This window comes from Miniopterus schreibersii (genome assembly GCF_964146895.1).
Source record: "Miniopterus schreibersii genome assembly, chromosome: 3".
In the NCBI taxonomy this organism is placed as follows: Eukaryota; Metazoa; Chordata; class Mammalia; order Chiroptera; family Miniopteridae; genus Miniopterus; species Miniopterus schreibersii.
In genome coordinates, this window is record NC_138103.1 from 33585577 (window position 1) to 33611525 (window position 25949).

The 25949-nt window shown below is 42.2% G+C and overlaps 1 protein-coding gene across 21 annotated transcripts in view; it reads right to left on the reverse strand.

The window, feature by feature from the left end:
- Positions 1–25949, reverse strand: part of GRAMD2B (GRAM domain containing 2B) — a 107785-nt gene that overhangs the window by 35478 nt on the left and 46358 nt on the right. For 2 of the 21 annotated variants that reach the window (XM_081131821.1, XM_081131831.1), the window contains exon 1: positions 20973–21159. The exons of 7 other annotated variants lie outside the window; for them this stretch is intronic. In XM_081131821.1, the coding sequence (XP_080987947.1) occupies positions 20973–21055 (83 nt within the window). In that variant the 5' untranslated portion in view covers positions 21056–21159. Of the gene's footprint in view, positions 1–20972; positions 21244–25949 lie in introns of those variants that run through there. 12 more of the 21 variants (XM_081131812.1, XM_081131830.1, XM_081131827.1 and 9 more) reach the window with 12 other exon arrangements.

A 25949-nucleotide genomic window follows, 5' to 3' on the forward strand; every position in this document is an offset into this window, starting at 1 on the left:
GTGGGGGCCCATCACAGAGAACATCACTTTGGAGCCCCACTTTAAAGGAACCAAGGACCAAGGATCTCAGAACACTGGGAGGGTGAGGACTGTGTGAGGAAAGGGAAAGGAAAGAACAAATAACTCGTATATCAGGAATGCCAAAGAGAAGAGGCGTAAGAGGTATAAGAACCCGAGAGGTGAGCAGCAGTCTCGGGGCGGAGGGGTAGGGTGCAGCTGAGCAGGGGAGTGCCAATTTTATGAGAGAAAAATAGGGCACAGCTTTATGAAGATGATACTCCTGAGAAAGTTACTGCATATCTTCTGATAGATGGGTACTGGAAGAGAGTAATGGCAGAGAGACCCGAGTGAGAGGTACTGTGCTTGTCCAGGAAAGAGAAGGAATGGGGACCAGATGATAAGTGGGGCCGGGAAAAGGGAGGAGACAGAGACACCCCAGAGCGAGACATCACTAGTAAACTTCATGGGCAGAACATTCCTTTATGTCAACACATTTCCTCTTGAATTAAATTTTGCTTCTCCTGTTACCATACCTATGATAACTTATATTTGGAGAGAGAGAATGTATCCTGCCAGAAATACATGTATTTAGCCAGAAGGGAATACTTTACCTATTATTAGCACAGTAACATTGAAGGCTTAAAAAAAACCCACAATAAAAATACCCAGGGCCATTAGAAGCTGACTTAAGAAGAGAGAAGTGTTTGCTTTTGTTTTGAGAACCCCCCCCCCCGTCTCCACGGAGACGAGCTATGCTACTTTGGCGCTCAGCTGTTGGAAAAGGCATTTGGACTTAAAGCATCCAGAGGCAGGAGCACCTCCTGCCTACCACCCTGGCTGTCATCTGTGATGACTCAAGTGTTTCCTTTCCTCTTATACCTTTATTTCCTGAAACTCTATCTTTCTGTTCCACGTAGGGGGAGAAAAATCAGAAGCCAGAGAGCTCCAAGACCAAGGTTTGTGGGCATCGCAGCAGAGTTAAAAGTTGCCACAGGAGTCCAAAATAGCCCCAGAGAGCTCTCCCCAAACCTGTCTTTCCTTTGTTTCTCCCACTCAAAGCAGTCAGCATGACTTCCTCCACCTCCTGTGTTCTGATGTCAGGGGTCAGAATTGCATGTGTGTGAGGACAGCTCAGGATGTTCACTGGGCTGCCACACAGGAATTTCCCAGAAGTCAGCTTGCCCCTCAGGCCACAGCACCCACGGTGATCAAACCGGACAAGGGACGTATGCATCCCACTAGCACATGTGAACATTCTCTTTGCTTAAATGCTATGTATTATTAAAACCCAGATTCCTTTCTAATGAAAAATTAATGGGACTCACCTTCTAGAGAAGAAAGGTACTGTCACTTTTTAAAAATAGGTTATCTACAGGTTAGAGAAAACAGTTTTCTGTAAAAGGCTTTGGTTTAACTCAAACACTTCCAAACTAAGGAGAGAACAATTCATACTATTCTATGGCAAAATATAAAACAAGAGTATATTTTTAGTTATTTCAAGTTGTAAGGTTGAAAGTGTTAATGTAATGTACTTAAGAAAGTAAACCTATTAAATGTCTCTTACCTGTATTTGTTTTTGCCCTGAAATCTATCCCTGTGTTTTGTACATATTATTGTCAACGACATGGAATTATTCAATATTATTATCACAATATATCATATATGATATAAGTCATATATCATACTATTTATATTATGTTATATATTATAATTGTTACTATATATATAAAAATATGGAATAATTGTAGAACTAACAACTCCTCACTGCTGTTGAATGGAAATGTTTATCCTGCTATTTTAAAGACAACTAACTTGCACAGCACAGAAGAATTAGAATGATTGCAACTTATACATGACAATTAGTACCTTTTTCAAGGAAATAAGCAGTAAGTCTAAATAGATTTTTAAAAATCTTACATCTAACAGCCTTACTTCCTGTCCTTAACTTCTCCCATGGCAAGCATGCATTTTCTCTACTTGTGCTGAATCTATATTCCTTTGGAAAACACCTGTTCTCTGCCTCTTCCTCGCCACTCCTTCCTACTGGATTTTCCAGATGACTCTACCTTAGCATTGGTGTTCTCAAAGAACATTCACACCCACACCACGATACTGTACCAGCCCGCATGCCAACTTTATGAGGCAAGTATGTAACACAGGCGTTATCCATATTTCACAAACAAGCAAATTAAGATGAGAACGCTGAGGGGCCACACAACAATCTGAGTGACCAGAACCTCCATTACCCTCACTTAGACTGTCTCCCACCAAATCCAGTCAGACACCAAGACCCATGGATTTAACCTCCTTAATATTTTCCACTTATGCCCCCTCCTGTTGGCTTAGCTAGGGTCCTCAGTGTCTCCTGCCTGGACCACTGCACCTCCCTGCCTCATCTGAGTATGCAACACCCTCTTTTCATCTCACCTCCTTCCATCTATATGGAAAATCACTTTGCCCTGTGATCTCTGAAAAGCCCAAATATGATATGATATTCACATCATGTCCCAACCCCACCCCATGAAAATCTTTTGGTTCTCCACTGCTGCAGGACAAAGCTGAAGATGAGGACAGGAGGCCCTCTGCAATCTGGAACCGCCCTCGCTGGCTTTTTAACCTTCCGCCAGGTTCCCAAGCCTGTGTTCCGGCTGCCCAAGCCCTCCCGGGGCCTGGCAAGCACTGCTCGGCTTCCAAGATGTATCTCTGGCTGGGGTCTCCTCCTCTGGGAAGCCTGCCCCAACCTCTCCTGTGCCCCGAGGACTGACTCTCCTCCTCAGTACCCTCTAAGGTGTGCCGCCACAACTGTATGCTTTAACATAGGGGTTTGCTTTAAATGATCAATAGGCTATTGTTAACTTGTCTTCCCCCTCCTTAGACCATAAGCCCCTGGAGGGCAGAGTCTGGGTCTAACAGTGTCTCTGTATCTCTAGGGGGGAAGGTGCTCCCCTCATTTCCAGTAAGTACTCATGTTCCTTAAACCAGCACCAGAGGCCCGGCATTCTGATCTCCAGGCCAGAGCCCTTTTTGGCTACACCAGACAGTATAAATAGCAACAGGAAGGGATGTACTTCACTCGAAATTCCTGGGCTTGGGAAGACTGGCATGGGAAAGGCCGGAGACGTTTTCTACTGAGGGTCAGATCGTATTCTGGCAAACTTAGACTAAACGAGTCAGGGGCAGTTTTTGCAAGGCAGTGGCCCACCCAGTTCTTCCAGGCAAAGAGCTGACAGGTGCATCCCGCCAAGGTTGTGGGTGAAGAAGCAGCATTTTCCTTGCGGAAGCTTCATTGCTGCTTCTCACGAAGCTGGGTGGAAGTCAGCCGAGGCTGCCTTACTAAGGCCAGATGAGCTCCTTGTTAATGCTGGGGGGGAGGGGCTGGCTCAGGCCTTAGCTGGTTTTACTGGGTTAAGAGTTTAAAGGCAATGCTTAGATAGTATAGATTCCATTAAACTGGAAGAAAGCAGGACTGCTTTTCTTCATTTTACACCTCCGGAATGACACAGATAAGGCTCCAGGGGAAAAGCTATCCTATAATCTGTCTTCTTAAGAGTAGCCCAATGCACAGTTTCTGGGAGTGGCATCTTCACAAGGGATGTTTATCATATTTCAGTGTCTTAATAAGAGCCCAGCTTTCTCACCTCCACACCAGGTCCTCCCTCCCACAGCATGTGTTGCAGAGCTGCTATGTACAGTGCTGTTCTCTGTCACACTAAACTTGAGTTTAGAAAACACATCCTTTATCTTTGAAAAAAAAAAAAAATTGGGTATAGGAGCTTAGGGGATGTATGCATTTTAAAAAAATATGTCTTTATTGATTTCAGAGAGAAGAAGGGAGGGGGAAGAGAGAGAAACATCAATGATGAGAGAGTCATTGCTCAACTGCCTCCTGCACCCCCCCCCCCACTGGGGATCGAGCCCACAACCCGGGCATGTGCCCTGACCAGGAATCGAACCTCCACCTCCTGGATCCCAGGTTGATGCTCAACCGCTGAGCCACCCCAGCCAGGCCTGCATTTTCTTTATGACCCATGAAACTAGGTGGCATTCACAAGAGCAATAGTAGCAATGTCTGAAGATCAGTCACAGATTTCATCAGAGAAACTCAAACTGGTCTGCTTTTGGGGATTAATACTTAATTTACATCATAGCTGAGTAATTAAAGGTACCCATTTATTTTCATAAGTGATCAGAAAAATTTCCAACCACTTACTATGATAATTTTATGATATACAAAGAATGATTATCCACTCGTGGCCAATCTTGTTTCATCTGGACCCTGCCCACTCCTCCCACCTCCTATTTATTTAGAAGCAAATTCCCCCATTATCTCTGCATCTTTAACTATTGCAGTTTGTAGCCCTAGAAGGATGCTTTATATTTTTTAGGAAAAAAGTAAACATAATACCAATATTAAACCCCCCAAAAAGCAACAAGTGTAACTGATATTTAAAAAATTAATGAAATCGAGCTGCTCTTCAGGGAAGGTATTAGCATCATGTATTATTGTTGAAGAGTAGCAGGCCATGCCACCCCAGAAGATGCCACTTCGGTATATTGGTTATTTTGAGCTGTAGGCACTTGAACAGCAAATGCAGGGAAAGGCTAGGTCTGAACTTCCCTTACCTGTCAAAGGAGATCTTCCAAAAGGAACTGTCAAAAATTCCTCCCTGGGAGTTTCATCAACCAGAGAGGACTGAGTCATCACAGGAGATTAGACTAGAAGTCAACACCACACCCAGACAAACTGACATGAACTATCAGACCTCCCATCTACTCTATGGGCCCTTCATCTTTCCAAAAAATCACTGACTCTCCCCTGGGAGACTTACAGTCTCCCTCCCTTATTAAAATGGTATTTAATCCCAGTGCCACCTGACTAGGCACATTGTTGAATATTTGAGTGCCCAGTATGGGATTTGGGAGAGGTCACGTTCCCCACATTAGTTTACTTGGCTGTGGCCAGCTTGGCAACAGGAGGTACCTACCTGGATATCTCTCCTTTTATTTGGGAGCCTAGCTGCTCTGGCTACTCTGAGCAGAGGAGGAAACAGACATGACATTCCTTAATCTCAATTCCTGGGCCAGATTAAGTTTTCTTGGGGATGAAGGAAAAGAGGTTTACAAGTACATGGGTCAATGTGAAGCTGGTTGTAATTGTGAGCAGAATGCATCCAACTGGATGCGCTACCATGAGCCTAGGTGGGATGATGGAGCCACACCTGCATCCTGCCTGTGCATCTCCCTGGCTCACACCCAAGGGACGGTCTTGACAGAAACCTGAGCAGCAGCAGACACAGGTGATAGCTCAGCTGCCCGTTTCCTCTGGCCCATCAATACTATGTGTCATCACAGTCTTGGGCTGTGCTGGCACTTGAGGTTGTTGGGCTTTCCCACAGACACATTCATTTGCCTTTGAGAATTTGCAACTTTAGGTCAGGCCTCGTGAGCACAGAAATGTGACACTTCTGCACCTATCTGAAAAAAGCAAGCAGCATGTGGGTTTAGAACAAAATATGAAGTTCTAGGTGCAAAGAGCGGGTTTTTTTTCTTCAGAAGATGAGATTCTCAGAATTTGACAACTACAAAGATATGCCCCTTATCTATGCAAGAGGTTCTTGCCAATTCCTGGAACAAAACCCTATAGAATTCTGTTCATGAGAAACAGTTCTTATGTAACAGTAATTCCTACCCTCTTCTTGAATGGCTTTAGATATCAAACAAGCAGATTACCTTAGAATAGCCAATGATGAAAGGTCTTGTCTAAGCTGTAAGGCCAGCTATTATTTTTAAGGCAGTTATCTGCAGAGTATGGTTGCTCAATAGTGGGAGATAATTGCTAGGGCCCCTCTTTTGTAGTATTCCCGTATCCCAACCCCTGCACGCCTCCCTCCACCCTACCCCCACCCCAATGTGTTCCATCTCTATTTCTTTGGAATAACCTCTGAAAAGGTTAAGCCAGGATTGGGGATAAGGGTGCTGGAAGGCATCTCTATCTTTTACTGATGTGAATGTAACAACACAAATGCATGAAGTCACTGGTGGCACCTTTCCATCACAGCTGAGAGAAGGCTGGTTTTATGGAAGACAGCAAAGGTACTGTTTAGCAAAGTCATCGACTATGTCAACATCACCACTGGGCAGCAGCAGGTGACCTGGATAAGGGTGTCTCTGGAGGCAGATGTGGGAGGGCTCTACAGCCTCAAGGTTATGCCTGGAGGAGCCCTGTTTTCTTTGAACTAATTAAGGGGCCCCTGACTCAGGGCACAAATACACAGACTGAAATAACTCTTACCAAAACCAGGACTGAGGTTACAAACAAGGCTGAAGAACTTTTCTCTCCTTCATTTTAGGGGTGTTTGAGCCGTATGGTTTCCGGTAAGATCAGTCTGTGAACTCCATAAATTAGTGGTTCTCAAAGTGAGGCCTGAGGTCCTTCTGTGTCAGACAGAACCGCCTGGGGGTTGGGGGAGAGGGGCTTATAAAAATGCACATTCTTAGCCCTATTTCAGACCCTTTTAAGACCTAAGTCTTATATCCACTAAAGTCTTGTAACTAATGAGCTGAGATTATTGGGCCGAGTGGGAAGCCAATCAATACCTTTTGTTTCTTTCACCCAGCAATTTTATGTGAGTGGTAAATTTATCAGCAGAAACCAGCACTTCTGGAAAAACAATTCCCCTTAATGCTGAATATGTAATGCTCCTTTCAGGAATGATGTGCCTATAGTAGTTAAATGCACAATCCAAAATCAAAATGCGAACCATGTTTGAGTTTTCTTTGGGAGCTGCAATTACTGGTGATTTTTGTTTTATTTGTTGCAATGATCTGTAGTTGTCAAGGTTACTACAGCGGGCTTTGTAAAATCATAGGTGTTAATTTATTTAAAAGTTCATTTAAAAAGAGAAGGAAAAGGGACATTGGATTTTGAGACACCGGTTATGCACAATATTTTAAACTAGAGCAGATTTCAAGTAAATGTTTAGGGAAGGATTTTAAGCAGGAGGTTCACAAAAAAATCCGGAAGTTTTATAATGCATACATTTCAATACAACTTGGATAATGCATTTTAAATAGGGTTTTGAATGTGTGTGTTTCAAATTTATGACTGATGTAAATGCTCAGGTAAAGAAAGTGGTTGAAGATGAGATTTGGGGTAATGTGCTAAATTTAAATCCTATAGTTTGAGAATATGTCATGAGTCTATCTTCTGGCGTTTAGATTTAGCCTGGGTTTTCTTTTTATTTTAATCCTCACCTGAGGATATTTTTCCCATTGCTTTTTCAGAGAGTGGAAGGGAGACAGACAGAGAGAGAGAGAGAAACATCGATGTGAGAGAGACACATCGATTGGTTGCCTCCCGCAAACACCCCAACTGGGGCCAGGGAACGAGCCTGCAACCGAGGTGCGTGCCATTGGCCGGAGTCGAACCCGGGACCCTTTAGTCCGTGGGCCGACACTCTAACCGCTGAGCCAAACTGGCCCGGGCCACCAGGATATTCTTACATGCTTATCTTTTCAGAAGAATTTTAGACGCATTCTGTACTGTTTTCTTAGTGTCCTTGAGATTTGTTTGGTTGCGCTGAACTTACAAATTGAAGGAACACAACTATCTTTATAATGTCCTTTTGCTTTTAAAGAAGGTAAACCTCTCCGTTTAGGTTGTCTCCTTTAGTAGGTGTACTGCTTTACTTTAAGTCCTATCACATTTATTTCTGGGTGTTCTATATTTTTTGTTTCCTGTCTGTGCCTTTTTCTCTAATTTATTTTTTAAAATGTGTTATTTATGATAAGAAAGGTAATTGATTTAAAATTTATTTCTGGAAATCAGCCATCTTATTTAATACTCTTGTTTCTCATTGTTTTTTTTTATTAATTCACTTTTCAAAAAATTAAACAGATTTTCACCTGTACCCGGCATACAGAAAGTCCAACCTCCTGGGCGTGACTCTTGACCTCCCTGCAGTTAATGTCCCTTATTGCCTTATTCCTCTAACATACTGTTCACTTTCTTGTTCTTGAGAACTTTGATACCTGGATCCTTTAATGCCCATGTGGATGACAGCCAACAACTTGGCATTAACTCTAGTGACCTTTACTTTCATTTTACATATGTATCACGGTCAATGCCTGGCTTTCATCATTGCTCAGACTGCCCTACACAGAAGTGCTCTGTCCATACAACATCTCTCACCTCCACTGTCTGCCTTTAATCTTCTTTCCTTCCTGTTCCCATCCCTTACCACTCCCACTGAATGTGATTTTGACCCCAGAGACAGACAACAGTCCTTGGCATTTCCACGTTCTCCTAGTCTACCAATCCCTTCTGGACTTGTTTCCTAAAGCAGCTCAGACCATATATGTGATTGATCACCTTCAGTTTCCATATGTGCCAGTCTTTCTGCACTCAGCATAACAGAAGATCAGCTCAAAATTAGCCTATTTAACTTCTAATCCCTGGATTCTCAGCACTGTTGAGGGGGACAAATTGGCCCTTATTGTGACTGGTGTCTTTGTTGTCAGCTGGGCCCTCAGCATTCCTCATACATTTTCCTTTCCTATTCCCTCAATTTGTATCCCAAACACTCTCCATGATCCTGATGGGGATTAGGGCAGACCGTCCCCAAATATGCCAAGGTGGCACATTGAGTATTTTTGAATTAAAGTTACTTGAGGAACAGGCAATGTGAGAAGAATACTCTGACCTCCATTGTTTCCTTGATTTTCTCCTGTTAATCTGTCTCACGTCAATTTAATTCCTAGACAAGCCAGAAGAACCTAGGAGGGCAGAGGAAAAGTTTTTCCTCCCCAACACGTCTCAAGCTCCTAACTAAACACAACTCATCCCTCTGGGTGAAAGGGGCCATGTACTGACTTTGCTAAGGAAACTGAAAGTTGACGTATTCAGACAAGGGCAGCCACAGGTCTTCCCCTGACCTACAATTACCTACGTCTGCATCTACTGCATCTGTACATTCCTCTAGTTTCAGAAGACAAGGCCTCTTTTTTTTATATTCAAGCCCATTTTATAGTACCTCTGGGCTTGTTCAGTTATTCTGTCTTTGTGCTACATCTTCATCTTTTCCTTCTCATCAGGTACTTTCTCCTAGTTTACATAAATGCTAACATGGCACTCCCATCTGAAAACCAAAACTTCTTTTGACTTCATTTCCTCTAGTTAGATTCCTCTCTTTCCTTCACTTCTCATCCAAGTCTCTTCAAGCCAGTCTACCCACCCTCATTTCCCATTAACCCAGTCCTGTATAGCCTGGCATACAGGACTGGGTTAATATATATACATATATATTTTTTCTCATTAACATATATATAAATAATATATATGTGTATAGATATGTATATATCTTAAACCTTGTTACTGGAGTCATTTCTAAAAAACTCAAACCTGACTATCATATCCCTGGGTAAACCCGTCAGTAGATCCCTGTCTTATAGGTAAGTCCAAGCTCCTCCTCATGGCATAAAAGGTCATCCTCTGTGACCTTCCTCCAATCTACTGCTCCTGCCTCATGCATTGCCAGTCAGTATTATACATTTTATGTTCTAGTAATATTAGTTCTCCATAGTCTAATATGTAGACTATGTAATAGGCTGTTTCACATTACTTCATTTAGGCTAGTATTTCTGGGTAGAACATTCTCTCCCCCCCCCCCCGGTGGGGGAGGGGCTTATTCCTATTTCTCCTTCAAGACTTAGGTATTGTAATTTCCTCTAAGAAGTCTTTACTCAGTCCCACAATGAGCTAGTTTCTCCTCTACTATTCTCTTTAAAATGCCTATAAATATTCTTATTTATCACAATAGATTGAAACTCATATTTAATGTCATGTTAAGATACTGCTCAAATGACAGTGCAATCTGCTCTGATGTTCTTGAGGGTAGGGTCCATGGTCTAATACACCCTGATATCCTTATAACATAGTATAGTGCCTAACAGTAGTAGGTCCTCAGAAAAAATGTGTGTTTAATTCAACTTCTGATGTAAATAAAAGTATTTTAAAGAATACAAAGTGCTTTTAAAATGCTATAGTAATTATTAGGTTGAAGTGGTAAGCTAGGAACCCAGCTTCATTGCTGGGGAAAAATGCTTGTTAACTCTTCAATAGTATTCTGTATTCAAGTGCAATATACAATTATTTTCAGACCTGAACCATACCACAGAAACTTGCAATTCCACTGTTAATGAGTCTGGTCCCCATCTGTGCTCTAGGTTTTACATTAAGTTATTTGATTAGACAGTTCTACTATGACTGGTCCAGAAGGCACTGTGGCCCTGTCACCTGCAGCCAAACGTCAAGGCAGGGTAGAATGTGACATGAATGCTGATATGTATCTATAAATGCGTAAGAGGAGAGGTTAGTTATGTTCCAGCGGCAGTCCTGCCTTAACCTGGTATAGGTTTACCCAGGGAAAGAAATAAAAGAAAAAATAAATAAAAGAGGCCAAAGCGAGTAAGAAAGCAAGGATGCTATTCATATTCAAAACGCTTCCCTCAGTGTGTTGGGTCTGATAGAGTTCTTCACACAAAGGAGTGCAGAGAACTAGGGCAGTTTCTTCAAAGACTCGCACTCTTCAGGTTGGAAGGGATCTAACAAATCAGGTCATTCAGCCCTCTCTCCTTACAGGGGAGGAAACTGAAGACCAGAAAGGACGATTTCCCTGAAGTTTCAAAGAATCCGTAGTAGAGCCAAAGCCGGAAGTGAGGCAAAGGGAACAAAGCAAGAAGAATTCTGAGTGGGGGCCCCAAGCCCTTCCCATTCTGTTTTTTTTTTAATATATCTTATTGATTTCAGAGAGAGGAAGGGAGAGAGAGATAGAAACATCAGTGATGAGAGTCATTGATCGGCTGCCTCCTGCACGCCCCCAACTGGGGATGGAGCCCGCAACCCGGGCATGTGCCCTGAGCGGGAATCGAACAGCGATCTCCTGGATCCTAGGTCGATGCTCAACCGCCGAGCCACACCCGGCCAGGTCCCATTCTGCTCTTGCTGCTAGTTCTCCTGCCCTAACCAGTCTAACCACAGGAGACCCCTAAGTAGTCATCAAAAAAGGGAAGTTGAAATTTCAAGTAACCTTTCCTGTTCTTCCCTCACCGAGTGACTTATTTCCATCTAGCTGAGGCCAAATACTTCCCTACTCATCAACCTCTCTTCAAGCATCACCTCTTAGCTCACCTTAAGAAAAATAATTCCTACATCTCTGTTCCCATTAGCAGCTGATAGCTACTGTGGAATTCTTATCACACAGTATTAGTTGTGTGTGTGTGTGTGTGTTTCCTAATCTCCTCTCCCCACACTGGCAGCTCCTAAAGGGCATTGCATCCTAAAGGGAAGCTTGTTGAATTACGCTGGATTAGAGAAGACTGGAGACATATCACATAAAATGGAACAATACAGCACTACAATAAGATCTCAGATAAAAATGCTATGTTAATAAATCCATTCTGTCCAAAAGTCAAGAACTGGGAACAGGAAAGTATGATTGAACAAGCTGATATGCTCAGGGACTTACCAGTAGTAGACCCATCAGCTCACCGATATTAGCTAGCAGGTGAGATACTAAGGCGAAGATTGAAAACTTCGCACCCGTAATCGATAGCCACCATGTGGGAAGTTCAGGAGTAGGACCTTGTATACAATAAAAAAACTATGACATGGAGAGGGAGAGGGGATCTGAAAAAATGTAATTTGTAAATACATTCCCACATCATGTGATGAAGGAGATAGTCAGGAAGATTGTGATAGCTGACTCTTCACAGCCTAAATTTGTGGACATTTTTTCAAAAATTGTGTTTTCCACATATACATAGGGTATACTCAAGAAAAAGACTTATCATGTGTGACATTTGCATCCTCAAAGTATATATTTTTAATGCTTATGATATGCTCAACCCCACCTGGGTACAGTATAAACACTGAAAAATGATTTTAGGGCAGAATAATAACTATTGCATTTTACTCTTTCCATAATGAAGTTAAAGGTATCTGTTCAGCTTATTCACCAAATTTGGCTTCAGGCTGTTTTGAAAATCTAATTTATTCTCAAAGGAAGGGGGTTTGCCAACCTTATGACTATTCAAAGAATGGGCTCCGGGCTTTGAAAGTAACTCTGCAAGAAGAATTTCAAAAAGATTTTGTGCAACTGCAGCATTTTTGGAAAGGTTCTTGGGTTCCTTCAGTGACTACTTAAGAAACAACACTCACATGGTTTTGAAACAAATCAGTCACATTACTTTATCAAAACCCTCTGTACTTGTGTTTTTATTTTTATTTTGTATCTTTTCTACTCTCTGCTTTTATTTATTTATTGGTTTCTGTACTTGTGTTTTTAAAAATTGAAATCTATGAGTGACTGCTGTGCAAAACACAGTGCTGGAACAATTAAGTTCCCCACAGGTCTGAGCCCAGATGACTATAGAAGTATCCAGAGAGGCACCTGTGTCTGACAACACAGAAAAAGTACCAATGCCCTGTCCTCCACGGAACATTAGAAACCCTTTCAATGTTAGAACTGTAGAATGGAAATGAGTCTTAGTTTTATAGTTAAGAAAACTGACCTCTACAAGTTAAGAGATCTGCTCAAGGATGCATGGACACTTAATGGGAGACACTTTGCCCTGTGCATCTTCGGTCCTCCTAAATCCAGTAAGGTTGCATATGAATGATTTTAGGAAGCTGAATACTTCCACAGCTGTTATGACCTTGAGCAAATCATTGTGTCTCTGTGATGCATAAAATGTGATAACAATACCTACCTCATTGCATGCATATGTGTAAAAACACTTTGAACAGTGTCTATAGCACAGAGCAATATTACCTCGTCTCATCTGAGCTTTGATATAGTTTCTGGAGCTACCTACTCTGTTCTTTGAAAGACTAAATCTCAAAACAAAATAATCCTTTCCTTTATTCTATTTTCCTATTAGCAAAGGCCTTATCTTCCTCTTCTTGGTGACTGTTGACACTGCATGGTGCCCAACACATAACTACTTAGTAAATTCAGTTAGAACACCAGCAAATTTATCTGGTTATTATCAATTGTTCAATACTGTCTTTCTCCTAGCTCATATGACCTTTATTCTTCTCTCATAAGTCTGATGTTTTGTGATTTTAGAATTTGAGTTCAGAAAAAAAATCTGGGTTTTTTTGGTAAAAATTTCAGAAAAGATTCTGATTAAATCAAGGAAAAGCATAAGATATCTATCAACTTCATGTCAAAACTACTCCAAATTTATATACTACAGAACTTTATTATTAAGAGAGAAACGGAGAGAGAGCAGGAAAGAAATATATTCTTTTTTTAAAATCCTCACCCGAGGATATTTTTTCCATTGAGATATATATATAAAGAGCGTGTCAGGGAGGGGGAGGGAAACATCGATGTGAGAGAGACACATTGATTGGTTGCCTCCTGCACATGCTCCAACTAGGGTGGGGGAATCAAACTTGCAACCAAGGTTCGTGCGCCCTTGACTGGGAATTGAACCTGAGACCCTTTGGTGCAAGGGCTGACGCTCTAACCATTGAGCCATATCGGCCAGGGCAAGAAATACATTCTTGACAGTTCACGTAGGCTCTCAGAGCACCACAATATACATTATATAGAGCATCTCGCACAATATTTAAGTTGACAGAATCAAATGAGCTGTTTTCCAATGAATTATAGAAACAATACAGTGCTAAAAGTTATGATGAACTAGTTTTTCATTCAATTTACACATTTTTACAGCACTATAAACTAGGGCTTTCACAATAATTTTAGGGTCACAAGATAACTGTTTTTCAGATAATAATCCTTAGTAGTAAAGACATAAAAATTAGCATATTTCTGAGGTTCTTTGCAGTTTTTAAGTCACTGCACATGGAGGGCATACCTTGAAAAATCTAGAAGATAACAAATATGGAAATAATCAGACACATGATATATATGGACTTTAAGAAAACACCAACATCTGTACACAGGTCACTGTCTCCATTAGGGGAGAAGCAGCAGGTCAGCCACCCATCTTAGTGCCTGGGACTTCACTGACGGGCACAGAGTAGCAAAGGGAGAGAAGAGGAGCATCATCTGCCCAGATAGAAGCAGAAGATCATACAGGCTAATAGTAAGCAAGCATTTTTTTTCTTTCTCTTTTCTATATAACTCAACATTTCTTCCTCTCTTTTCCAACTCATTTCTTTTCTCTCCCCATCTCCTTACTTACTGTCTTTAACCTCACATTTCCATTTCTCCACTTTGGTCTCTTTTTAAACAGGTCATCACCACTGTGACCTCTATCTAGTTATTCATAGGTGGCCCAGGTACTGCTACATCATCAGATTAGGGGCCTGTCTAGGATGATCCGGTTAGAAGGGTGGGACAGAAGAGATAAGAAGCTGAATTGATAACTTGAGAGGGGCTCAGTCAGAAATCAATCCCTCCATTTAACACTATGAATTCACTTTGCAAAGGTCACCCTAACAAAGTTGTGTTTGGATGGATTTGTTTATCAATGTTAAAACTGAGTGGGTTATTTTACTGGGAGATAACTATTCTGCAAAGAAGTTTGGGGGAAAGTGATTTATGAGAATAATGCCCACCATTTATTGAGCTCTCCTATGGTATGCCAGGTACTGTATGATCATGTTTAATCCTCAGGACAAGCTCATTCGCCAAGTCCAACACACTTCTATATATACCAGGAGATGGATATAATAAGGAAAAACAAATCATAATGAATCAACAAAAATTTTATAATATTGTAAAATGTGTCTCAGTGAAATGATCTGTACCATGCCCCATGATGAATGCGGGGACCTATGACACGCATGGAGTGACCAATGAGAGAACATATATAAATTAGTTTATCTTAGGGGATGCAGTTTAAGTTGGTTCTGCTTCTCTTCTAAGGGTAAATAAACTTAAGTTTGGATAAAAACACTTTCTTTTCTTTAAAGAGAAAGAGTAGTCATTAAGATGGCTGTGGAGGAGTCTCTCTCCGGCACCTTTGCTTTATGCCATTTGAAAATGTGTTTAGTGCCTAAAACTGAGCATTTAACAAATGGAAAAAGATTCAGCCATTGGAAGATGAGGAACCATGAGAGAAAAGCTCAGTGCCAGGAAGGAGGACATGGGAATTAATGGATCACAGATAAAAGTACTGGACAACAGATGTAATAATACCAAATAAGTAAGAAAGATATAAATGTTAGCAAACAGTTATGGCATGAGGTCCTTTTAGCATAAACTAGACACCGAGATGCCGTGTTGGACTCATGGCAATACTCAGATGCCATCACAAGTGTCCCCAGACTGAACTGATGGTAGAAAGGCTTACTTAATGGAACACTGGTTCAGGCCTTTTGAATTTTGACTATTTAGTTTAATTACCTTTTATGTTAGCCTCCCACCTCTACCCCACAGCATGTCCCAGATCCTCAACAGTGAGGACTGGCATAGCTAAGGTTTATGGAGAGTTGACAGGTCAGACACTAGGCAAGGTGCATTTCTTACATTTCCCACCTAAACTTCAAAGCAAGCCTATATGAAACAGCTCAGGTCAGTATTACCCTTTACAGATGATGAACCTGAGAGTTAGAGTGGCTCAGTAACTTGCCAGAGTCACACTGCTAGGAGACAGAAGTAAGATTTCAGACCCTAGTTTCCTGGAGCCTACATTCTTAACAACATTATGTATGACCTTAATAAATCAGCAATCTCCTATGACATTAATCTCCAGAACTGATGTGGTTCATTGAATTTTTTTTCAAAACATTTAAACCAGAACACACTTTATATTTTTCCACTGTTTCAAACTCCTCTATTGATTGTTTTACTTTAATATAATTTTTATACTTTATATATATTATAATTTTTCTTCCTACCCCAAATTTTATATTAAAAAGTGCACGGGGTAATCTGTAAGAGTCAGTGACCTGAAAATTAAAAATTTGAAAAATTATGTTACAAATACACACGAATGGAAAAATAATAAATACATACCATATATTATAGAGATTCTCTTACTAAATGGGCACTTCCAAAGTCTGCAGTAAAATGAGCACTGAGAAATCAATCTATAGTCAATAATTATTTGTCTTTGCTCCTCTTGCTTCCAATTCAAGATCCATTTCCAACTTCAACCCTTATTCTGCTTGTCAGGTACCCCCAATATGCAATGTACAAAGACAGGATAACTGGATAATAAACACTTTCACTGTAGGTAACTTATTTTTACTTGAATTCACAATTTAAAATTAAAGGATGCTCCTAAAATCATGATCAGTTCTTGATAATACCAGAGAACTTCCTTTCAAGGTAAATGTTTATGTTGCCCACATCCACCTTCCTCTCTCTCTATATGGGGTTGAACACATTTCTAGAATTCTTACACCCCAAGTTATTAAAATTTAAATGTTAAAAATTCAATTTTCATTACAAGTATGTTATGTATAATGTAATTCATTATTTGAAATATGAATCAAAATAATTTTGCCCAGAAATATATCAGCATTAGTTTTAGATACGTTTTGAAATTGATTAAAAGTAACCTGGTCATTCCTAAAATCAGATCCACAGACGTTTTAAAAACAAAAGTGTATCTCATAAAATCTGTGTCAGAAAAGTTAAGCTATGTTAGAATTGTCTGTGTCCTGGGAACATAAAATTCGGAATGAAAAAGGTAATGAATGGGGAGAAACTAGGATCTCAAAAGGAAATAGGCTGCTAAATGACCTATTCTTGGTAAGAAAAGGGTTATCAAAATGCACTCTGGTGATAAGTGAATCTGCGGCCTCACTTCTAGCATAAAGATGAATGACTAAGCCACAGCTCTCGGGCAAGTAAATACCTTAAAATTCTAACTGCCACTGATAGAAAATTTGATTATGAGATTTTAAAAGATGGGATGAGGTTGAGGCAGGTATGTTCTTAGCAAGCTCTCCAGGTGTGTCAGCTTCATACTTATATTGCACTATTATTAGCCAATGGGGGAGGGGGGGAGAGAGGTAAGAGGACCTAATTTTACTGTCATTGTTGGCCAGAGGAACAAAATGAGTCCTTGCAGCTTCTCTGTGGTGCAGCTCAGCTCACAAGAATGAAGGGAATGTCCCTGAGATAGTCAAGCTGAATGTCAGCTATAAGCATATTATGTATCTTAATTAGGGGGAACGGGGTCCCAGCTTCCCCAGCTCACCAACAAATGGTTATTGAAAGTAATTATTTGTTGGGTCCTCTGAGAAATTAAGTAAGGAAAAAGATGACTGGAGCTTGCAATCTATTTAGGGAAAAGTTAACTAATAAACACTAGACTAGCATGTGAGTTAATACGAGCTAGCAGCTTAAACCACTGCTTTGTATATACGAAATGTTCAATAAATGTTAACTGTTAATTAATAGTAATAATAACAGCAGCTAAATTTTATGGGGCCAACCACATATGTAGAAGGTAGGCACTAATAGGAAGAGATGAGTATGGCCAGTGATAAGGGAAGGTTTTAAATGGAGGAAAACCTGAGTTGATTTACAGAAATACAGAGAAAGAAGAGAGGAAACTACCTGAGCAGAGGAGTAGAGATGAGAAGAGACGAATGAAGGGAACTTTATCCGGTTCTACCTGTTCCCGTTCCTCTGTATCATCACCTCTTGAAAACAGGGATTCCAGTGTGATTGTCTGGCTATAAAAGATGTGCATGCGGCTAGTATTAGGAAAGGAGGTTGAAATGGTCTTTGTGGGTTCAGCTATTTAAGGGTCTTAAATTCTTGGCAGAGGAGCCTGCGTTTTAGAGTAGGCCATGGAGGGCCATCGTGAATTCAGGAGTAGAGGGCAAATTAAGTGTTGAAGTTCAGGCCCGAGAGTCAGGAGACCTGGACTTGAATTTCAGCTGTTCTCTTATTAACTGTGTCTCTGTCTCGTTGCTTAACTTCTCAGAGGTTCAATGTTCTTATTTGTAAAATGGAGATAACGGTGCCGACCTCATTCTGTATGAAAATGAATGTAAAGTGTTGAGCACACTGTCCACCACGCAGCAAGCATTCTTGATAAACGGCAGCTGTTACTACCTAGGAGGCTAGGTTCCAGGAGATGAGGCCTATGTGGGTGCAGTTACAGATGCAGGGAAGTGGGGAGACATGAGCCATTCTAACATCCTTGGAAGAAAATGTCCACTGGGACACCTGAACTTCAACAATTTTCAGCTTAGTGACTGTTAATCTGAGTTATGAAGTTCAAAACAGAAGTGAGACTGGGTTTCCAAGTGTAACAATTTGGCTACTCAGAATGATTTAAGATATGGAATTATCACACCAATATATCACTGTATCCACCTCCCTCTTAAATTTACTCTTCTGTTACCAGAGCAAGAGTCTGAGAGGTCAGAGGAAGAGAGTGTCTAAGATCTTAGACTGAAGCAGAAGTGACTTCAGTAGGCCTGAAAATGACTACTTTGAGAGGAAAACAAACAAAAAATACCCAATAAATAAAGAGAAATTTAACAAGGACTGTCAAAGGGATAGACATCCTAACTATGGAGACTGTTATGGGCCAAACTTTTTATAGCATCTTGTTTGTGTGTTTTATGTGAAAATGACCACCAATGTCCCTAGAAGTACAGTAATATACCAATGCGCCTCTTCTCAAAACTGCTGTTGAAGTTCCAGAAGGGCAGATACCATCTCATATACATTCTTGTATTCCCCACCATTATTGAACAAATAGTAGGTAGTCCATTATCTGTTGAACTGAAATGAATTTGAACCTGGCTGTTTCAAATGAAGGGTTATGTTGGGACTTTGAGCTTCAATGCTCTTATCATTGACCGAAGTATTTTCCCAACATCTAAAGCATTCTGAGTTAAGATAATTAGTCCAAATGCTGTACTAGACTTTTTCAATCATTTAAAACAATTTCCTTAACTGAATATCTGGATGACTCAGAGTGTGAAGATTCTCAAACTCAGTAGCTGTTTTGCATAGAACTGAGTCATTCTACTTTGTGTAAGTACAACTAAATATTGCATGCAGGCGAGTTCAGGACTATAAGTTTCAAGTCCTGGGTTCCAGTCTTGCTTGTGCCCTTTAACACTCCTGTCACTTCCAACATCTATAAATGGTGATAAGATAATCATGCTCTGGCTGGTGTGGCTCAGTGGTGAGAGTGCCAACCTGCACACCGAAGGGTCGTGGGTTTGATTGCCAGTCAAGGGCATGTGCCTGGATGGAAAAAATATCCTTGCGTGAGGATTAACAAAAAAACAAACAAAAAAACTATCCACAATACCTCTTCTTCAGAGAAGTAATGTAACAGAAATAGCATTTGAGAGTTCATCTTTTTCTTGAACTTCAGTTGTTAGCATAGAGTTAGGCTTTTATCTTGGGGTGAGAAAACCAAAACATTTTTTGAAAGTTATACCCACAGCAGTTTTTCTCCATCATAGATTTGTACATAAAGAGTAAAGAACACCAGCTTAAGTTGACAGTGTTGGGAGGGCAAAGGAGAGACCAGCCAAGGAAAGCAACGCTGGACAAGAATATGACCAAAGCATTTGAAACCATAAATCAAAGCAGCTAATAAATCTATTCTTCCAAAAGTTTAGCCCAAACGTCAACAGACACACAGATGAAATATGCTTTTATAAACACAAGTCTTTATGTGGAGCCAGGCTGTGAGTTTTAAAAATCAGTAAATGCTGAAACAACGAATGATGGAGACTGAATCTTCATTAAAATAATTTCTCCTTTTCGCCCCAGCTGGGTGGCTCAGTTAACGGTTGGAGCATCATCTCAGGCATGCACCAAAAAGGTTTGCCGCTCGATTCCTGGGTCAGGGCACGTACCTAGGTTGTGGGTTCAACCCCTGGTTGGGGTGTGTAGGGGAGGCAACCAATCATGTTTCTCTCTCACATCCATGTTTCTCTCTCTCTCCCAAATCAATAAACATGTCCTCGGGTGAAGATTAAAAAAACAGAAAAACAATAATTTATCATCTTTTTATATTAGTATCAATAAAGCATTTTAAGTACTCCCAACAGCTTGGTGCCATTAAAAAAAAAAAAAAAGGGCTTATTTAGATAGTCTATCTTAATATCTATCTTATTTAGATATTTATCTTAACATCACTTAGTGTGATGGTGACAGCAAATAAGCAAATGCTGAAAGCTTCTTTTCCTTTTTCAAAGAAGAATGTTTGGAATTAACCACCATGGAAATAATGCTGCTCTGGATAAAAAAAAGAAAAATAAAGCTGTACAGGCGAAGACAAGTTTCATTACAGAAAGCTAATCCCTGTGACCAAAATATTTTAGTTTTCAGGTTCTTAAACCAGAATAGCGTGTAAAGCAAACAATGTGCACATCCTATCACCACAGTCACCTCTCAGGAGTCCCAGCCCAGTCCTTGAAGCGCTCCTTACAGATTCCTCGCACTCGACGCCGCTCCGCACCCTCTCTCACAGAAGTGTGCGCGAGTTTGTGTCCAGCCCCCAAGCAAAGGCGGGCAGTCGCGGAGGGGAAAGATAAAGCCTATGTCGTGTGCCCACTCCCTTGAGCGGAAACAGGGAAGGGACCGGGGACAGACATCCTCGAGGTCTGAACCCACAACACCGTGGGGCTCATGGCCAGTAACCCCCCCAAGACAACTGCATCTCCCCCTCGTCGTTAAGAAGCAGGACAACTGCCACAAATATCAGCGCTCCGTTTCCTGACAGGGCTTAAGGGACCTGCGCGAGGTCCCCGACCCTCCCTCGGGAATGACAAAACACCAATCGTGCCATCCGCTCCACGAATTCACATCCCCACGGGGCTGCCAGCGGCAGCACCGTCCCGAAACCCTGCCGAGCCTTCCCTCTGCCACCGAATCGGAGAGAGAGAGAGACCGGGCGCCGCAGAAGCCTTCGAGCCTCCAGGCTGTCCGCGTACAAGTTCCGAAAGCGGCTCCCACCCGGGCGCGCCCTGGCGCAGGCGTTCGGCGGCGCGGGGTACTCACTGCGCTGCGCCCACCCGGCTCTCCCTCTTGCCGAGCACCTTGGCAGGCTTCGAGTCTTCCACATCCTGCTGTAGCTCGGTCATCGGGGCCGCGTCCCGAGGGCACCTTCAGAGCTCCGCGCCGGCCGTCCCGCTCCCGCTCCTGCTCCCGCGCAGGGGCGCCGTGCACCCGCCGCCCCGCGCCCTCCCCCGCGCCCCGCCGCTCGCGCATCCAGGCCCGGCCGGGGCTGCGGGCCGCCGACCTGGCCACGTTCGAGCGGCCCGATTGGTCGGGCGGGCGCGGAGGAGCCGCGAGGAGGGAAGGGGCGGGCCCCGCCGGCGACAGCCCCGCGCCGGCCGGGGCGGAGCGAGGGCGGCAGGAAACCTGTGGAACTCGTCCTGCGGGGAGAGGAAGCCCATTGGCCGGGCAGGTGAAACGTTTGCCTGAGAAGGCGCCGAGCACTGTGCTTAACTTCTCGTGCAGAGGGTTTTTTTCCCTCCCCGCACTGTAAGCGGGGGACTGAAAAATGACCAGCCAGCTGCAGACGCAGGAAATGGATACGACGGGGGAGGCCCGCACCAGATGCGCTGCGTGGGCTGGTCCGCGTCCTAGCCTAAATTATTCACGCAGGATATTGCCTGGTTGGGGAGTCGTAGGGCCTTAGCCATAGGTTAGTTCAGCAGCGAAGGTAAGCCTGGGTGGTTGCCTTTGGCGGTTGTCTGGTTGGCCATTCCTAGTTCTGCGGGGGAGAAGCTTTCATCAGAATCTCATAACTTATTTTTTTATGCACCCAACCAATAAATGCATGCCTCTCCTTCCTGCCTCTCGGGGAGGTTGTGAGTTGCTAGTTTCGTCTGAAGTTTGGCCTGTGAAGCATCCATTTATTCACTGAGTAAAGGTTTTGAGAGCTACCATGTTCCAGGCATTCTTGCAAACATTCGCTTATTATAGCAAATCGCTTACGTGTTGGTGGTTTTCAGATTCGCCACAGAGCACTGGGGATCGGGATAACGTGTTGGAACCCCACCTTTACTCTAGAACAGTCACAGTGGCGGAAGCAGAGGATGACGCGGCTGGGGGAAGAAACGGATTCTCCTGACACTTGAAAAATAAGTGAATGAAAAACATTGATGTCAAATTCCACGAGCATTCTCTCTCTCTCTGGGTTTTCCTGTTTGTTTGTTGTTGTTTTGTTTTGTTTTGTTGCTTCCTGACCACTGACCCCCTCCTGCAGGAGCCCAACTGGGCAGGGTGGGGAGGGCACTGGGTGATCGGGAAGCTTGGATTCGATGCCCTTCTGTGTCCATAGCTGGCTCTTACTGGGAACACTGTGCCTTCAGCCTCCACAGCCTTTCTCTAGCTCCACCCCCTACTCAGGGTGGGGATGGGCTTGGAATATAGATAAGATTGTCACCCTCCCAAACTCTGGGTAGTGACTCTCTTCTTAAATCTCAGGTGCCCGCCAAGCTGCCTCACTACAGAACGCAAGTCAGAACTGACTTTTTTGGCTCTCAAGTAATTTTTTTCATTGCAGTAAAATATATATATTATTTATCACTTTAACCGTTGATAAGTGTACAATTCAGTGACATTAAATGCATTCACAATGTGTATAACCATCACCACTACTTATACCCAAAACTTTTTTTTAATCATCCCCAATGTAAACTCTGTATCCATTCAACCATAACTCTTCCTTCCTAACTCCTCCCAACCCCTGGTAACCTCTATTCTACTTTCTGTTTCTATGAATTTGTTTTGGGTACTTCATATAAGTAGAATCAGATAATAGTATTTCTTCTGTGTCTGGCTTATTTCACTAAACATAGTATTTTCAAGATTCATCCAACTTGTAGCATGTATCAGTAATTCATTCTTTTTAATGGCTAAATAATACAGTGGTACCTCGGTTTTCAAACGTCTCCGTTGACGCACATTTCGGTTTATGAACGCCGTAAACCAGGAAGGAAATGCTTCGGTTTTCGAAAATGTCTCGGAAGTTGAACAGGCCCTGCAACTTCTGCTGAGGGCAAGATCCTGAGGCCTAGCTGTCGGCTGTTGATCTCTTGGTTTTCCAACGTTTCAGTCCTCGAATGGTCTTCTGGAACGGATTACATTCAAAAACCGAGGGACCACTGTTTTTCATTATATGTTCATTTGTTTATCCATTCATCTACTGATGAACATTTGGGTTGTTTCTCCTTTTTTGGCTACTGTGGCTACCCTTTGTGCATATACCAATTAATGGAATTGCTGGTCACAATGGTAGTTCTATGTTTAACCTTTGACAAACCGTGGTCAGGCCTCTTTTACCGCATGAGCAAGGACAAGTGTTCCCCAGCATGGGCTTACAGCTCAATGAATGAGCACTTAAGTTGCCCTGAGACCTGTTTAGTGTATGGAATGAGGACTTCTATAGTATGGTCTTAAGTGAGAAAGTAGGTGGGGGAGTGGGGGCCTGTGGGGAAATAGTCCTTTCCTAGAGTGGGAAAGAATGAGAAAGAGAAAGAAGTCAGTAAACTGCATTATTTTACATAGTGACACTTGCCTAAGTTTAAAAGACATTGTGAAACGGCTTCCTAATTTATTTATTCTTGGGGCTATTATACAATGAAATGGAGTGCAGCATTTAAAAGGCAGCAGCAGCCAAACGAGAGGGGAAATTTCATTGTAGTGTGAGAAAATAGAGACTAGAGATTATGTCTAAAATATATTTTAGGAGGCTCTTTGATTTTGCTCCAATTAAAAAGCCCTTACCCTTTCTTCTGCCAAGCCCCTGGGGACATAATTTCTTGTTTTTAATGTCAAGGAGCAGTTCCAGCTGATATTTTTTCCAGTTATTGAAGCAGGCCAGTAGAAAATACATGCCTAACCCATCACCTTTCAGGAGGCAGGGGCTTCCTTTTAAGAGTTTAAATTATTGCTCAAATGTTGATTTCTTTTTGAAGATTGATCAGATACACTGTGCATCTGTCCATAGTCCCAGGGGCAGAGTTCATATGTGAGTTTGGAGATTTGAGTGGAGCTAAGGTTGCGATGTATTGTCAAGTAGTTACCTAATTTATGACATGTGGCAGGTTATGTACTTATTAGCCTATATAAGTACACGTAAAGTGTCGTCACACCTGTAATTGAACGCATATTGTCCGAGGACATGTTTTAGAAGATGTTGATGCTCTTATCAAGATGTAACCTGGAGCTCAGTAATAGTTTAACTATGCATAGTATTTAATATGTCAACGTCATAAGTCAAAGAATTCCAGGAACACCCATCACACCATTCCTGTTCCCAAATTAAGGTCAATATCCAAAGGAGGAAATAGGAAAAAAATTGAGAGTTCAGAAGAGAGCCATATATGGTGACACTGCAGAACTTAATTATAAAACTTTTTAAAAAAAATTGTAAGAATGGAAGTTGGGAAGCATTACATGAAGGGGATCTTTATTGAATGATTTCTGCCAAATATGAAAGAAAGTTTCCTGATGAATACAGTCATTAAACACTGGCAAAACAAAACAAAAACATTGGGATGGGATTCTCTAGTAGGCTATGGAATTTCCTTCTATACAGGCCTTTGAAAACAATATTTTAAAAAAATCAAATAGAATAGTTCTGCACCATCTTTTTCCTAAGCCAAGTTATACTGCAGATGGGGAAATCTGAAACATGTCTTATTTCTCTCTCTAGGGATGAGGCAAGAACTAAGCTTATCACCTGTGTGGGGAGGAATAGGCAAGATGGTAGGGCTTCCCAGTCGAGGGGCAGATGGCAGTTGGGAAGTACTAGTATAATTCTGACTCTGGGGGAAAGCAGATGCAATACAAACTCTTCCAGTTCAATATTTAAAAAAAAATTAAAATAAATGATGCCACATAAACAACAAGTTAAAATCTACCCCAAAGTTTTAAAATCCATGTCTATTTTCTGTATGGTAAATGTTATAGATCACAACATGTGAAGTGGGGAGGCCTCTGAAACCATTCAGTAGCGTGATTTTCCCACCAGGTTCTGAGGGAGCCCAGGGTCTTTGAACTAGTGAGGGGAGGAGCTCGTGTTTGAAATAAAGTCTTCTTGCTTTCCTGTCTGCCTCTTACCACTACTCCAATATACAGCTTCTCCTGCTTCAGTTAGAACTCTTCCACTAGTATTTCTTTCACATGTTTCTGTTCTGTATTAGTTTCTATATGAGGGTAGGAAAAAGTGTTGCCTACCCCACAGTAAACAAAATTTAAAAATCCAATCCTCACCATCATTCTTCAGAGAAGAGGCTGAGCTTCAGAGGGTTTAGGGGCGTGGCTAAAATTACAGTGTTCCATGAGGATGAAGACCCAGCTTTCCTGACGTCTAGTGGTGTGTTGTAGGGGCACAGGAGAGAGGACAGAGCAAAGCAAGGTTTGTTAATGGCAGAGACATGTGCCTTATAGGAGAGTGTGTGTGGCGGGGGGAGCCCAAGGACCCTCAGACATATATAATGTTTGTGGGGAAGGAAGTGTTTGAATCTAGAGCTGTCTTGGTGGGCTGCATTTTGCAGTTATCTATTGCTGTGTAACTAACCACTTCAAAGCTTGGGGGCCTAAAACAATATTTTTTCTCTCTCTCCTAGTGTGGTGGATTGATGGGGCTCAGCTGGGTGGTTCTTACTTGGGGTCTCCCATGCAGTAACAGTCAGGTGGCACCCCGGGGTTGGAGTCATTTGAAGACTCAACGGAGCTGGGTGTACACTCCTTTGGTGCTTCAACTGGGATGGCTGGGACAGCTGGGCACTAGATGAGCATTTTAGTCTCTCCACATGGCTAGCCTTGGGCTTCCTTACTGCATGGCGGGCTCAGTGTAGACTTTTTACTTGGTGGCTGGCTTCCTTCAGAACTTGTGTTCCATGACACCAAGGTAAAATCGGCAAGGCTTTCTGTGAGATAGACCCGGACATCAGGCAGCTTCACCCCTGTTGCGTTCTATTGGTCAAAAGTGAGCCACAGGGCCAGCCCAGGTTCAAGGCA